The sequence below is a fragment of the Pseudochaenichthys georgianus genome, chromosome 23, assembly GCF_902827115.2.
Source record: "Pseudochaenichthys georgianus chromosome 23, fPseGeo1.2, whole genome shotgun sequence".
NCBI lineage: Eukaryota > Metazoa > Chordata > Actinopteri > Perciformes > Channichthyidae > Pseudochaenichthys > Pseudochaenichthys georgianus.
In genome coordinates, this window is record NC_047525.1 from 10,049,096 (window position 1) to 10,065,829 (window position 16,734).

Genomic DNA, 16,734 nt, shown 5'->3' on the forward strand with positions numbered 1-16,734 from the left:
TATCTGGATTAAGAGGTTGCTTTTTCTTTGCACAGAATGAAATGAATGGGCTGTGATTTTAGTTTTTTTAAGCAGAGGTCAATAACTTGTACGGCCCTCTGAGGATATTGTAAAAATTGAAATGGCCCTTGAGAGGAAAAAGGTTCCCCACCCCTGCTCTAGTCTCTTCTCAATAACCCAATACACACAATTATCAATCTTTAATTGCAAATAGAAGTGTGTGTGTGTGTGTGTGTGTGTGTGTGTGTGTGTGTGTGTGTGTGTGTGTGTGTGTGTGTGTGTGTGTGATTTTTCAAGGCAAAGATACGTTAAACCCACTGCAGCCTTGCACTTCGCCAGGAGAGGTCGCTGTAACTGAAGCTTCGAGAAATTAACCTATTTCCGACACAATTGTCCAAGTGGTTCGAAGCTTCATTCAAAGCTTCATTTTGCCATCACTACCATATACTACTAGAGCGATGCGATAATAATGTTTAGTTCGGTTCAATTGGTTGTTCATCTTTCAAAAACAAACTTCCCTCCGTCACATCCGTAAACAAGACGTCCTCTCCTGAAACAAAGCGGAGCGTACCATTTCTACCAAGGGCGATAGAGTATAATATTGTATTATATTACCTTTTCACGGGCTGAAATATGTGTATTACATTTTAAAATACTTCTGTTTTATTCCATATACTCCAATGTGTACTCAAAATTAGTTTATTACAATTATTTGGCGGGTCGATCACCCCTGTGTGAGTAATAGATTCGCCTATTTGTCCTTAGGGCCAGCTGGGGAAACTACAGCACTTTAAACGAAGAGACGAGCATTACAGGACGAGGTCAACGAATCTTCCCTTCAGAGTTGAGCTATTTTAGGTACCAGTCTCCCTTTCTGGAGACTTTAATGAGGTAAAAGTCGCTTTTTAACATTTAACTGTATTTTAAACCGAAAATCACTCGGCTGGTGTTGTTGACAACTTTTACGTCCATTTTTAGTTTAAGTTTGGGTTTGTTGTGGGGCGGAAACTTTGGTACAGTCGTCGAAGCTTCCAATTGGCACAATAACGCTAATGTCAAATAATGGCTGCCATGCGAAAGGACCAATTTCATGACTTATTTGTCTGTTATAGACACAGTGGTAGGTCAAATAACAAATACGGTGAACACTGCCTAAATGTCAACAGCATAATGTCTTTATTTCGACAGTTTTTGTTAGGGTTCATGCGTGGACATATAAATAACATGTTCGATGTGAAATGTGCATGAAGTTCTTGTTTTGGTCTGCTGCTCAGATCACGTGTACCCACTGCTCAGGCGTGTTTGGATTTTTTTTTCTCCGAATGGTGAGAGACAGGGAGCTGCAGCCAATAACGAGAGTCCCCGTGTGGTTAGCCCCGCCCCCCTGCTCCCGTGCTTTGTTTACATTACACTGCAGTCGAATCTGATCCTAGAACACACTTTGTCTCTGCAGCACTTACTGTAACAATATGTACCCTTTTTATATCACATTGCATTCTAAAAATCTGAGGCTATAGGATATGGATATTATTGACATATGTATTGTGAACAGCCCATTGCATTCAAGTGCTGTATCTTACAATCTACAATAAAGGTACACAGATTGATTGTCATATATGTCAGATAGTAAACAATTAAACTATTGGACTTATTTTTGCAATACTTTTTTCAGGGGACAAGATTCCAGCTTCTTAAATGTGAATATGTTCTGGTTTCTTTACTTCACCATGACAGTAAACTGAATTGCTTTGTCTTTTGGAGCAATATATCGATTGTTTAATTACATTACATTTGTTACATTTGTCACCATTGTCAAACATTTTATAGACAAGCGGCTAGTCAAAAAAAACATCATTAGTTGCAACCTTACTCTACAATAAATTGTAAAGACCTATTTTAAATCAGTATTTGTTTTTGTCATGTCGGATCTTGTTATCTTGTTTGTTGTATACTGCAGCATTTGACCTAACATTCAGACTTCATTAAGAGGAGTTCTTGTAATGAAGCAGCAGATGACTGAGTAGATCTAATCCCTAATCAGTTTCCAGAACTGTACTGCTCCCATCTCTCTCCTATAATCTCTGAAAATTAGCCTTCTTTGTTGCCGTGACCTAGCTGTCGAGTCTAGCAGATGATGTAACTCATGAAAGGAAGTCACACACCCCTCACCCCTTGAGCTATCTTTAAGCTAAAAGAGCAGCGAGGGAGTGTGCGTTCATTTTTGGCAGCAGATAACTGAGACCAGGGACAGCCAATGGTCACTCTGCCAGCAGTGGATGTCCTAAACAGTGTTAGCAGATTAGAACATGAAGAGGCCTTCCTCAGTAAAGGTGTGACAGTAATCAAGGTGAATTTATACCATTTGTGTTATAATGGTACAAACATGTACACAACTTCCAGGATACAGATGGGTTTTAGCTCATATTGGTCTGAAAAAAAGTCGCTTTCTTTGTTATATTAATGTATGTATATTAGCGTGGAACAGGATCGTGTTGTAGGTTGAGGAGCCCTCTGTCCTGTATTGCCCTAGAGGAACAAGATAGGCCTGGACAAAGTCTCACTTTTTGCGCTAATTTAATCCTAGGCTTGAAAGTGGGCCCTGTTTGTGTCCTGACTTTGGGTAGTGTTGTCTCCCTCTGTGGCAGTAAACACAACGACTCCCTGCATCATCATCAGTGAGTGTAACAAGATGTTAAATTGTGCAACAAGGCAGCTATCTCTGTTTCCATAGAGACTAGTCCACCGGCAGTTTTTTCTTTGTTTACCTGGTTTTTGCTGCAATCTGTTAACTGCTCTGGCAGTTAGGTAAAGGCTTAGTCTGTTGTTTTCTACTCAGTGGACTTATTATTTGAGACATCCCTTAAAATACAGCAGTCTATGGTTTTGTTATTGTCTGTTTTTAGTTTTTAGGCAAAGTTATTCCCTAAAGCTACCCAGCACAGTTGTAGCAGTTCATAACACATGTTAGTGACCATTTCATCCATTGAATGCACTTTAGTTTTCAAATATATTTTTACTTTAAAAAATTTCTTTTTCAAATATATGTTTACTTTAAATTGGCTTTGTGTCAAAATCAATGTCTTCTTACAGAAACATCTCACATTGTGCAACAGTTTGGCACATGTACTTGTTTTTGGACAACAACAGAAGAAATAATCTGCTTTTGGCCGCTTTGTAAATACTTTTTAGAATGTTTAATTTATTGTGCGGTTTGGTCTTTTCATGGGATGTGTTGCTAATAAGAAAAGAAACATCAGCTGTCTGTGATATTTTACTATGGTATAAATACCAATAGCAGTTTCCAAGCGAAGGGGGAATGATTCACTTTACATTCTTAACCTGTTCCTGTGCTGCTGTGAAAGTTGTACTCATTAACTTGTGACTTGCTGAACAAGTTCAATTAGAAGAAGCGTTCAGAAATCACAGCTGTAGTCAACAAGCTAGGTCATGTTACCGATTTCTCATGTGCAGCTGTAACCCAAGATGCCTCTCAATGACGAGCGACCTGCCTCCACATCCGACGCAGAGAAGCAGGACGTGGAGTCGTCATCAGAGCACAGCGACAGCGTGACCTCAGCCAGCTCCCGGGAGAGCTTCACTAGCGACGGCTCCAGCTGCACGCCCTCCTGTGAGTTCACCCCTCAGATTCTGACGTACTGATTTCATTCCTGTGTGCAGTCATCTTTTTCTCAGGCACTCTGGTTTGTTTGGTGTCAGGCTAAACTTTGAGAATGAGTATTATTGATTCTGCTGATAATATTTCAAGACTTCAAAGATTCATGATTCAAAGGCTTTATTGTCATATGCACAGTAGCTAAAGTGTAGATATGGCAATGGAAATCTTAAGTCCCAGGCTCCCCCTACAATGCAACATAAATATATATGACATAAATAATAAAACAAATTAGAAAAACTATAAAAATAGTGCAAGAAGAAACGGAGTAGAATAAAAATGTGCAAGACCAATGTGCAATTAATGCATATGAAGTAAACAAAATAAATACAAATAGCTAAATGTTGTTAGTAACAAGTAAATGTACATGTAAATAGATTAAGATAAACAAGAACAGAATGAAAAATTATATACTGTACAGTGAAATGTAGTACTCTTCCAATGACTTCCAATGAAGGTGACAAAAGCAATTTAAAGCAGAAGTATTTTTGTATTTATTTATTTTTTTCTTCGAACACAACGGTACATTTGATGTTCGCACTTTTCTGTTTCAGCTCTTAATTGTCTATTTAGTAAGATTGTTCAATATTCGTTTATCACAGCAAGCCCACCCAAAACCTTTACTCTGGATGAAGTGATGGAGTCTGCCAGAGACCTGTCCAGTCTCCGCCTCGCTCATGAGATCGCCGTGAACCACGACTTCCACGTGGAACCAGAAAGCTTCCCTGAGGGCAGGTATGGAACATTGTTTGGATCTTGATCATGTTATGTGGATTATTAATGAACCTAAATACCAGTCTGTGAGGTTAAGCTTTACAAAAACAAATCACATGAACTGGATCACTAATTGCATTAGGCTTGATGCCATTTTTACTATATAATAGCTTGTCTGCTCATAACTAGAATGACTAGTAACTGTAAAACCACCTTGAAATGTTATTCAGCTACTTCAAGATAAAAAACATATGTATGTTTTCAGTTAAAGACAAGAGGTGGAATTACTCAAAATAAATTATCTTAATTGTTTAATCTGCATGTTTAATTAATTAAAGTACCTTTTTTATTTGTCTAAATAAACGATATTGTAGAAATGATATAGAGACACTAACTTTTGATCAAACATATTCAATATGATAATAATTGGATGGCATTTTATAGTAAAGAGCCCATTGACCCGTACACCTTATGTTACCATTTCTACTGTATTCAACAACATCTGTCCGTCTGTGTTTATGTTAATCTTTAGCACAGCACTGAAATAAACAAAACAGTGAAGTGGACAGAGACATTCAGAGGGGGGAAGGGGAGGAGACGAGAGGAAAAGAGAAGCATTTATTTAGTGGAAGTACAAAGAAAGGGACAGCGGAAGTTATGATAATATCAATAATAAGGCAGAAGATAAGAAATACTTTCGATACTTAATAAAGGAGGGGTTTTTTATTTAAAAAAAATTACCTAAACCAGTTATTCAATATTTTGGCACCATCCCCACCCTGATAACGACACTGACTTTTTCTCCTTCAATGCCCATTTCATGAATGGCCATTTTTTCACGACTGACATCCTCAGCCAAACTAAATCCTCCGTTTCTTTTTTCAAGTCTTACTAAGCTAGTTAGAGATACTCTCCACAAGGCCTTCTGGGACATCTTGGCGTCCGAGCTGACCGACGACCCTCCTGAGTATGGGCAGGCCATCAGATTATTGGCGGAGATCAGAGAGGTCAGCACACACAATGAGATGTTTACAGCTTCACTGTAAGATTGATTCTCGCCGAGTTTCCCGACATTTATCCACAGCGCCCTCTCCCATTTTAAAGATACTTTTGTATCTGCTTCTCTTCATCTCTATCACCTCCTTTGTGGCTACTATATGTCAAAAAATAGTCACCAATCGAGTAACATTACTGATCAAATGTAAGACTTATTATGATTTTTGCCTCTGGACAGATTGTATTGTCCTTTCTTAATCCGGGGGCCAATCGGATGCGGACACAGATCATGGAGGTGCTGGACATGGACCTGATTCGTCAGCAGGCTGACAATAATGCTGTAGACATCCAGGGGCTCGCCTCCTACATTATCTCCACCATGGGCAAGTTGTGTTGTCCCATTAGGGATGAGGAGATCAAGAAGCTCAGCCAAAACTCGGATAACATGGTGACAATGTTCAGGTAAGCACACATTCAAGCTTTTAGAGACAGTGTGACCAAAGATAGATTTTTCTGTAATGCATGTTTTACCTATGTTGCTATTATTAAAAGCAAGTCCATCACAGAGGCTCTTATTTTTGACACATCAGGGAGATCTTCCAACTGCTGGACCTGATGAAGACTGATTTAATCAACTATGATGTCGATACTCTGAGGCCTTTGCTGCAGAGGCACGGTGTGGAATGTGAGAGGGAAATGTTTCAGAGTGTTCTGGACAAAACTCCCAGTGAGTGAACAAGGGACCACTTTCTCTACAGCTTTAAACACTGTCTGTTTTATCATTTCTGTTGCAACACAATTCATCACGTTTTAGAAAATATCAGATTTCAATGTGAGAAACATAAAGTCGGATATTATATCAGTGGAATAAACACATGACTTTGTTATTATTGACAGAAGAACCATTTCCTAAATCTGCATGACTTTTTTGACTACTTTAGGTGCTTTGAATCACACCACCTTGTGGCTCAAGTCCGCCCTGGAGGAGCTGACGAACAACATCCGAGAAGAACAGACTCACAGTCAGGGGAAGGGCCAGCTGGTGCCCGGGCCCTTCCAGGCCCTCAACATCGCATTCCTCCACATCCTCACATGGGACAACGATAAGAGCCCGCTGCCTGAGGTGAGAGACACCTGAAGTTGTTTATGTATCTGAGAAAGAAAGAGTGTCTGGTGTTTGTGTTTTGAAGATACAATACAATTTCTGTTTTGTGGGTTGTTGCATGTTGTGAGTAGTTTTTGTCTTAATATAAACATGCTTATAACCAGAATCAGAGTTCCTTTGTTAGTCCTGCAGTGTGGAAATGTACAGTGTTACAGCAAAAATGGCATAGCAGGTAAAAGAGGCATGCAATAATAAAGACTGAGCTCACTTATGAATATAGGTAGAAAAACACACATTTGTAGTACAATACAAATTAGTACACATCCATGGCTAAAAATGAGTAGCAGCAATTTACACAAAGTTACATAAGTATCATATTGTGTTGAGACATTTGAGAATGTGATTGTATTGCACAATCAGTGGCGTTTTTATATGTGCACAAGTGGTGGGGCACAAACAACTTGGATGTTCATATATAAGCTTCTGCTGCTTTTTTAAACACGTAAACAAATAGCTGTAGGCTATCCATGGTTCCGATAGGGGGGGGGGGATGTCATATTGTAATGCACCTTAATACATGCAGTAAAGGGCCCCATCACAAAGCAATACATATAAGGAAAACACAGACACTCGTCACCGAGGTCACAATATCAATCGATCCAGCAGAGCAATAGCCTATAGGCAAAGCACAGAAAATCAACAAAATATATGACATCAAATGAACTTACCAAAGCTGCAGGAGATGGTCAACTTCATTCATTTTCTTTCCGTTTTACAGATTTTAAACGCTATACGCTGCTCTCTCTCGTCTCCTCTTCACAACTACACTTTTCGCAGCACACGTACTTATAGCCAATCAGCTCTCTGAATTATGAGATGACGTTTTGGTGGGGTTGCCAGCACTTTGCCCCACTGGTGATTCTTTTTTTTCCGCACACATTGAATAGAAAAAGACTGAGCCGTGTAGTTTTTACAGCACCCATACATTTTGACAGCAGAGAGAGGGGCTAGATCGCGGCTTGCCCCACATCGCTCAACACGGCTCAATAGGCACACTGTAGACACTAATTAGAAGAACGCAGACTAAAACAGCAATGTACAGATGAATCAGATGACTAAACATGATTTTAAGATATATATTTTTTGCATATTTTTGGAATTATTATTTGAATGACTTTCTGCTGACACTAGGTGGGGCTGTGCCTGCCCCTAATGACGAGTCGCCACTGTGCACAATTCAGGTTTATTGCACAAGATTGCAACAGTCCGTAATGTGTTATTATAATCTGCTTAAAACACTGTATAATTGTAAACGGAAAAAACTCATAAATATTCATAAGGCTTTTTTAGAAGAATCACGCAAGTTTTTTTGTCAATCCTCAATTATGACAACAACTATGATTCCCCCTGATTCCTGTCTTTATGCTTGGCTAAGTTTTTCTTCTCATCTAATCTCAGCAAGTTAACAAATAAGTGTATTTAAAAAAAAAAAAAAAAAAAAAAAAAGTCAAACTAATTTGAACTTGAATTGTTTTCCTTTCTAGACCTTGATGAATGACGAGATACGTTTGCAAAAGATCCAGCAGCAGCTGCAGCAGATTCAGGCGGTGAACGAGGTGCTGCTCATCATCTTCAGCACCGTCGGGTGGGTAGTCCAGGGTGTGCCCCTCCTGTCCCACCGCCTGAAGAGGATGACCAGTGTGCTGCTGGACGGGATGCACAGCCCGTCAGTTGTCTTTTTTGTATAACCATGATCTGAAATTATTTTTACATGAAAAAAGAGCTCTAACCAGAACCTTCCTCATATTCTCTGCAGGGACTTTAACCAGGAGGAGGCACTAGAGGGCGTCAGTGCTCAGATCTGCAGCGAGCTCAACAAGTCTTTGACAGAGAGGAGCTACCCCCCGCTGCCCCCCGCACTGCAGGCCACCCTGACAGGCCAGATTCTCAGCATCACTCAGAAGGACAACCCCATCCGCACTCTCGTTGGTAAGAGAGGATGCCAAGTGATCCAAATTAAAGAGGATTATGCATCAATATCAAAAATGAATAGTATATTTATCTGTCTGTTGTCATGCAACAGCCAGTTTGATACATACTTTTTTATGCTCATTAAAACTCACCATTCCTGCCCATACCCGGCCCGACATCTGAAGTGCATTATGACGCTTTTTTTTGTTTTAATAAATACTTAACCCAATACTAACCCTAACCCAAATAAAATAAGTTATAATAAAATATTGTTTCCACCTTGTCTTTAAACTTAAAGGTGGGGTAGGTAATTCACTTCAGAAACACTTTTTGTTATATTCCATGGAATGCTCTTAACATCCCGATAGCAATGAATAAATTGAATGCTTTGACAATAAATATATACAAATACAAATCATCTGCCTCGGCCCGCGGCAGATGATTGGATGACCTACCTGCCTGTCAGCCTTCCATCTCGTGCACACATTTATCTCGTGCCCTCTTGGTCATGTGCGCGTTCGTGTGTGTTGGAGGAGGGGCTCTGTAAGGAAGTCTGAAGGAAAGGGCAGATTTGTTTTGGTTGTGTACTTTCAAATTGTAGCGCACTCGAGCTGGTTTCTCCATTCTTACCTACCCTACCTTTAACACATTAAGAATTAAACATGCATGCCGTCTGGCAGGCGGTACCACAGCATCAGGAAAAAAAACACCAGACTCAGGATCAGTTTCATCCCACAGGCAATACGACTATTAAACACCTGAGTTTGCACTATTTTTATTTGTATTGTTGTTTTTTATATAGAAAAATGTATGTCTTGTAATTGCCCTGTTGAGGAACCTGCGATCTAAGTTCATACATTACATAACTACACCGTAGTTGTGTATATGTTACGACAATAAACCTTTGAATCTTGAATGCATCCTCAAGAAGATATTTTGTATTAGCTTTCCCAAACATGGATTTCTTCTTGGCATTTCCTAACTGCTTGTTCTCTTTGTTTCCGTGCAGAGGACCGTGTGCAGCAGTACTTCATGGCACTCATCTGTGATCCTAAACCTCAGAGCAAACTTGAACAAGTACCAGTTGGCTTGGCTGCTATCAAGCCTGAACTAGCATTGTTGGGAGCAAGGTTCATCTCTCTGGTCAACTACAATAAAACAGTTTATGGACCTACCTATGGGGGTATCTTACGGAAGCTGATGTTCAGCAGCAGCCCGCCACCAGCAAACCCTCCTCAGGACACCGCCCAGGACTCGGTCACCTCCAAATGAAAATAAATCCTAACTTTGAATTATGCTGTTTGAGTAGTGTTTATTCTGCTTGTGCTTGAGAGCGAAAAAAATGTCCAGGATTTTGCAAAAAAAAGAGTTTGCATGAGTATTTTTGTGTTTGACTTATATATTTTAGTTTTGACTTTGACGTTTTATTTACTACTTTGATTTATGTGCCATGGAAATACTTGTTATATGTTTTTAGTTGCTATGTTTGTTACATATTGAGGTACTGTAGTTGTTACAGTATTGCTGTGTTGGCTATTAGAACCCGTGGGGACAGGAGAGAGGCTAAAGCAGATGTATACTTTTATAAAGATTTAACGTGAATATATCGGAAATTGTTCTTCTTTTTTTCTGCCCCCAATTAATATAATAAATGTTTATATAAAAAGAAAACATTTGACCAGTTCATTTATTTGAGGAAAATATGTGTAGATGGGTATCACACAATATATATATATAAAAAACATACAGCTATATGGTTCCATGTTATCTTGAAAGTCTTACATTGTATTATTGCATGATATTTAATCTCGTAAAAACATTGACCTTGTGTGATTGTGTTTTAGCTTTAATGCTGTTCAATTATTACATAGATTCATAAATTAAAATTGACAAAAGTATTCAACAATATAATACTGATGTTACATCGGATAATGAATACAAATTAGATGTTTACAATAACAATTGCTGACTAGACTGTTGAGGTAAGATGGGAAATTATGATCAACAGACATGTTAGATTTACAACGTTTTAATACAATTTAGACCAAATTCATTTCAAGTAGCTGCTAATTTTGGTTATATTTAACGACAGTGGTGGAATTTTGCTCCACAGATCTTTTATAATAAATTAGTCGAGCTTTGCAGGTCTGAAAACAAGCCTATTTATACAGTCAATCTTTCAGGTTGCACTATCAGTACATCCCTGTTCTGTGGAATAAACCACATGCTCTCATATCCTGCTGTCACTAGGCAGCAATGCTACCTTTAAATGCCGTTCAAAAATCTTGCAATTCAGGGGGTTGTAAATTAAATTAACAGTTTTTGGATTACCAAGCGTTGTAAAATGAACATGGCGTACAACATTTAGACTGTTTAAAAATATCAGAAAAAAGGTTCTGTAAACAACAGATGGTTAAACTATGTATAGATACAATCAATGAATGGCTAAAGTATCGCGGGGTATACCGGAGACAACACATAAACGAAAGGAAACCATTATTTCCGAGCAGAGTAGTGGTCCTTTAAGGCAGCATCAGTTTGCCCAGTTACAGTTTAGTGAAATGCATGACCTCATCAGTCACATGGCATAATGTCGCCATTCTATTGGCTGCTTCACACGGGGGTAGTTGTTTTTGTTGTGAATCAGGAAGCTGTCTTATTTCCTAACAGGGCGTGTAGTAAAACGTTAACAAGAGGAATTAATAGCACTTTATCTCACTGGATTTTTCAAAACCTGACGTACACCATATACAGTTCACCACAGACCCTCATTGGAAAGAAAATAAGATATTCGTAAGTATTGTAGTTACTTTCTTTGTTTCATTTTCCAGCAGCAGGGAATAAACTTGTCTAGGCAAGTACTGAAATTAACATTGTGTGTCAGAGAAACGCAGGTGAGAGATAAGGAGAAGCGTTGTGATCATATAGGCAGTTAGAGCCATGACGTGCAGTTTCGACAGTATATTCCCTTTGGCATTTAGTGACAGACACTGAAGAGCTGTGTAAAAGTGGCTGGGCTCTCTCACTTTGTTGTTGTGGAGGAGACATTATTAACCTGGTAGGTGTGCTATTTGAACGTTGAATGTATTACTTTAGAATGCAATAAACTAAACGCTCTGAAATGCAGAGGTCGGAGAAGTACTCAGATATTGTACTTCTAAAAGTAGAACAAGTATTGGCATCAAAATATACTGTGCCATGAGGAAAAGTAATAATTGCATATTGGCCCATTTAAGAATATATGTTTTGATTATGATTATTGATGCATTCATGTGTGAATCAGAGTTTGTATAGTCACTTCTTCCGGTTCCTCTTTTTGTATGTGTATATTCATAGAAGTAAAACTTCATAAATCCAGTTGTCCGTAGGCCTATACTTCCGTGTATTTTTGGGTCCGTCATATAGGTCTGCAATTAACATTTGGTTTCATTTTCAAAAAAATAGATTATATATCAAAACTCTTTCAGATTAGTTGTCTGTCACTCAAGCAATGAGGTTTAGAGTGTAAGAACCTGTCTCAAAAAAGGCTAAGATATGTTTGCTGTTCAAACCATCATGAGCAGAACTTATTACTGTTCTTGTGGCTGAATGGGAGAAAGTCCCTGCTGCACGACATCTTGGGAAAAGGCTGTAGAATGGATTTGGAATAAGATTTAAAAACATATGGCTTTAATGTTAAGTATCCACATACTTTTGACTGTATATTTTTCCCTTTCAAATGCATTTTCAGTGACACAGGGTCCTGCATGGTTGCCGTGTTGTGCCGAGATGGCTCTGGAGGAAGGGGCTCGGAGCTCTCTGCTGCGCTTCCGCCACAAACTGGAGCAGGACATCAAACCCTCCTACCTGATGGATCACCTGATCAGTGACGGCGTGCTCACTGTGGACGAGGAGGAGAGGATCAAGACCCAGGTAAGCCTCTGCTCAAGGTGGGGAGGGGCAGGAGTCATTATTTATCAGTTGTGTTGCTGATTCTTTTAACTCGCCACCAAATGATAGCAGGAAACAACTGTTGTTTCAGATTTGTCCCTGCTTTCCTCCACTAAGACATTGCCATTGTTTATGTAGTGAATCACTCTCCTCATGATTTACTCTGTTTTAATGTTTTCCCAATTGATCTCCCTTTTTATGTCCAGAAATTCAAGATGTTGTAGACAAAAATCTTTTCACCTTTCTTCTCTCTTGCTGTGGTTGTGACAGTCTTGTCTTTTTGATATAGCTCTGATATTTTCCTGTCGTAGTCCTGAATGAAACTGCATGTATTTATTGTCTATGTCTAATGTATCACTGGCGTATATGACTTTAGGACTATAAGGGAATTTCATGCTTTTATGGTGACAGGGACATTTCCGGTATTACAACAGCAAGAGTTTAGTGCAGATTAATTAGAAAGAGTAGACTTATATTTTATATAAAGAAGTAGCCACACGTTATTAATAATAAAAACAAAATAAGTAAACAAACAAGTAACAGATACGTTTACCATGGTGAAAAAAACTAAGAAGCAGTTTAATAAAAAAAAATAAAAAAAACATATACAGAATATAGAGTAGCTGGTACCGTTTACAGATTGAAAAATAAATTGAAAGAAAAATAAATAAAGCCTCAATGTCAGGAGGGTATATTGCTCATCGTTTTATGTTTACAGGCAGTGTTATTGCACATCAGGGGTATTCCAGGGGTATTAGATATTGACATTTACATATGGCTATAACACCTTGTTCAGTGTCATTTTTCAAATCATGGATGTTTTTAGCAGCTCATATGAGAATCTTCAAAATAGCAGCATGTAAAAAGCACATTTTAAAGTTTACATCTCATCTCTGTTATCTCTCTCTCTCTCTCTCTCTCTCTCTCTCTCTCTCTCTCTCTCTCTCTCTCTCTCTCCAGCCCACTAGGAAGGATCAGGCTGCGGCGCTGCTGGAGCTGCTACTGAGGAAGGACAACCGAGCCTACATCTCCTTCTACAACGCCCTGATCACTGAGGCATACGAGGACCTGGCCAATCTGCTTCATGGGGATTTACCCCAAATATCACTTAGTGCACTTAAAGGCTCCTCTGATGGCTGCACCCCTACTGGTGAGAAAGGGAAGCGGTGTGCAGTGACTATTGGTTGTACTGTAGGTGCTATTTTGATTGAGCATGTTGCACTACTACAGTAGCTCAAGACATAGAAAGTATGGTGATTGACAGCCTCACATCTTGTCGGTTAATCCCTCCCCTGTTTGTCTATCAGTCCAGGCCGTGCTGAGTCAAGGCGGTGTACCACAGAGGCCCGTGGTGTTTGTCAGCAGACTGGAGCTTGTGAACCGGGTCAGGGAGAAACTCTTCCTAGTGGAGAAGGCTCCCGGCTGGGTCACCGTGTTCGGCATGGCCGGCTCGGGAAAATCCGTCCTGGCTGCTGAGGCTGTCCGGCACCAAGGAATCATCGAAGGTGAATAGTTTTTCACTGGCTTACACAAACTGTCGCAAGAAAACCTCCAATAAATAATGTAGCTTAAGAGGCTAACCTTGGCTCATCATTCTGAGAAAAGAAAAAGAAAATAAAGAAACAATAACCAAAGTAGAACCATTCAGTCAGCAAAATGTATCCGAACCAAATCAGCGTCTTTCTGTTTCCACACACCCCAACAGGTGGACTAAACACCTTAATCCACACCCAGGGGACAATTGACGGAAGTGACATTTAGTGGTGTAAACAAATTATTAAACAAAAAATCAACAATGACCAAATGCTCCATAGTTTCTCTTTGGATAACTGGACACACTATACACTTAACATTTATTTTTCCATTCCCTACACTCTTAATGTAAATAATATCCTGCTTTATATTGTGTCTAAAGCCCTTCAATAGTGTTTTATTGTCAGAGTTTATAGATTTGTTATCCTAATGGTACAAACATATTTTCCGGATCGTCAGTCCTCGGGAGCTTCCGCCTCTTGCCTCTATGAGATTTTCCCTTTCTCCCCTCTCCTCTTCCTCCATCTGCAGAGTGCTTTCCGGGAGGGGTCCACTGGCTGTCCATCGGCCAGCTGGACAAACCCGACCTGCTGGCCAAGATCCAGTCGTTGTGTTTCCGTCTGGAGCAGAGCATGGACTCGCAGTCCCTCCACAGAACCCCCAACTCTCTGGATGAGGCCAAAGAGCGCCTGCGCTTCCTCATGCTGCGCAGATATCCAAGGTTTTTAGATCAATATTTACATTTGACAGCAAGGCAAGGCAAACGGAGTAATATCAGAATCAGAATATCTTTATTCAGGGGAAATGTACATTGTTACGGCAAAAGTAAAGAGCCAAAAAATAGCCTAATATTAATTAAGAGGCATGCACAAGATATTAAAGATAAAAATTGAAATGACAATTTACAAAACACACATCAAGTATTTAAAAAAACAAGGGTAGCATGTATAAAATAGTGTGATAGCAGCCAGGTGATAATATATATTGAACCGTTATTTACAGATTTATTACAGAAGTTGAATTGTCTAACTAATATGTAGAACATTAAACGGCAACAACAAATTGATACCACCCCATTATTTGATGAAGACAAGTAACACCATGTTCTACATTTATTTCAACATTCAAAGCTTCAATTAAAGTTTTTTTTTAACTTTTTATTGTTGCCCCACCAAACGATTGCCTTACATCTTTAATGCCTTCCATCTTAGTTTTTTTATTATATGTACAGCACTTTGGCTCGACCAAAAATCGTTTACAAATGTGCTATATAAATAAAACTTGATTTGATTAGTGAATAAAGTTATCAGATTAAATAATTTTAGCTTTTTTTCTTATCCAATCAGCTGGCTTTACTCTAAAATGTTCTGGTTTTCTTGTCTCTCATCGCCTGTCTGTTTCTGATTGGTCTTCAGATCCCTGCTCATTCTAGATGACGTCTGGGACACTACAGTGCTGAAGGTCTTTGATATCCACAGTCGGGTTCTTCTGACCACCAGAAACAGAGCCCTCGCTGACTCTGTTAGTGGTACGTGTCCTCTTTTTGGCTTTACACATGCACACTTCGATGATTTAAACCTCCTGTTATTCATTTTAATTTACACTGGCAAAGACTTCTGTGCCTACAAAATGTATGTGCTGTGCTTTTATTTTGTAGGAGCCAAGTACCAGGTGGAAGTGGAGAGCGGTCTGGATGAAAACAAGGGAATGGAGATCCTCGCTCTGTACACTAAAACTGAAGTCTGTGCGCTTCCTGAGGACGCACGCAGCATTGTCAGAGAATGCAAAGGTCTGTTAACATAAACATTGCTTCCTTTGTTTCCATCAGGTTCAAGGTTCAAGGCTTTTATTGGTCAAACGAACACAGTGATGATGATATGATATGATATACTTTATTAATCCCCGTGGGGAAATTGTTTCTCTGCATTTGACCCATCCTAGTGTTAGGAGCAGTGTGCTGCCATTTGGAACGGCGCCCGGTGTGTAGTTATGACGATGAAAATCTTAGGTCACAGGCTCCTCCAACAGAACAACACAATAAAACAGAAAAACAGAAAACAATAGTGCAAGTAAATACAAAAAGAAAAATAGTAAAAAAAAAGTGGAATAGTGCAATAAGAGTCTATATTCAAGTTATTGGAATATGATATATTAGATCAATAATTTCTAAGTAGCAGCCAGATTAATGTTATGGATGTTGTTTCAAAGTTCAGGTGTTTAACAGTCTTATGGCCTGTGGGATGAAGCTGTCTCTGAGTCTGGTGGTTTTAGTCCGGATGCTGCGGTACCTCCTGCCAGACGGCAGCAGACTGAACAGTTTGTGGCTGGGGTGATGGGGGTCTTTTGTAATCCTGAGGGCTTTCTTCCTGAGCCGCTGGGAGTAAAGGTCCTCCATGGATGGCAGCTCCGTCCTGGTGATGTTCTGTGCAGTTTCACAACCCTCTGTAGAGTCTCACGGTTGAGGGCGGTGCAGCTGCCGTACCAGGCCGTGATGCTGCCATCAGGATGCTCTCTATGGTGCACCTGTAGAAGTTGCAGAGTATCCTGAAGCCCCGAAACGCCCTAAACCAGGGGTGTAAAACCCAAGGCCCGGGGGCCAAATCCGGCCCGCGACTTCATTTGAAGAGCTCTGAAAGAATATAATATGTTTATTATACGGTTACATGCTGCTTTACAGAAGCACGTTGCCCATAAACTATATGTCCCACAATGCATCTCACTTTGTGACATGCGCACTGAAGAGACGTGCAATTATTTGCCCTAGACTTCTGCTTTCAGATGTAGTTAATTATGAAGTTATTACCCTATCTGA

The 16,734-nt window shown here is 39.6% G+C and overlaps 2 protein-coding genes across 2 annotated transcripts in view; both read left to right on the forward strand.

Annotated features, from left to right (window-relative positions):
- The first annotated feature begins 765 nt into the window (after positions 1-765).
- Positions 766-9,754, forward strand: tcp11l2 (t-complex 11, testis-specific-like 2). Its single transcript, XM_034074916.1, has 10 exons — positions 766-891; positions 3,472-3,628; positions 4,276-4,408; positions 5,274-5,394; positions 5,622-5,845; positions 5,974-6,110; positions 6,325-6,506; positions 8,033-8,214; positions 8,305-8,477; positions 9,469-9,754. The coding sequence occupies exons 2-10, from the start codon at positions 3,484-3,486 to the stop codon at positions 9,729-9,731; spliced, it is 1,560 nt and encodes a 519-aa protein (XP_033930807.1). The 5' UTR covers positions 766-891; positions 3,472-3,483; the 3' UTR covers positions 9,732-9,754.
- A 1,347-nt stretch (positions 9,755-11,101) lies between these two features.
- apaf1 (apoptotic peptidase activating factor 1) overlaps positions 11,102-16,734 on the forward strand; it is a 64,482-nt gene continuing 58,849 nt past the window's right edge. The window contains exons 1-7 of the mRNA XM_034112533.1: positions 11,102-11,252; positions 12,190-12,371; positions 13,350-13,539; positions 13,697-13,894; positions 14,454-14,643; positions 15,338-15,450; positions 15,580-15,711. Coding sequence (XP_033968424.1) covers positions 12,228-12,371; positions 13,350-13,539; positions 13,697-13,894; positions 14,454-14,643; positions 15,338-15,450; positions 15,580-15,711 — 967 coding nt within the window. The 5' untranslated portion in view covers positions 11,102-11,252; positions 12,190-12,227. The remainder of the gene's footprint in view (positions 11,253-12,189; positions 12,372-13,349; positions 13,540-13,696; positions 13,895-14,453; positions 14,644-15,337; positions 15,451-15,579; positions 15,712-16,734) is intronic.

Excerpts from the sequence above, each read along its gene's own strand:
- tcp11l2 (XM_034074916.1), top strand. The coding sequence starts at position 3,484 with ATGCCTCTCAATGACGAGCGACCTGCCTCCACATCCGACGCAGAGAAG. Across the intron at positions 3,629-4,275 it reads CTCCAGCTGCACGCCCTCCT|CAAGCCCACCCAAAACCTTT; the intron begins GTGAGTTCACCC and ends CGTTTATCACAG. Across the intron at positions 8,478-9,468 it reads CCCCATCCGCACTCTCGTTG|AGGACCGTGTGCAGCAGTAC; the intron begins GTAAGAGAGGAT and ends GTTTCCGTGCAG.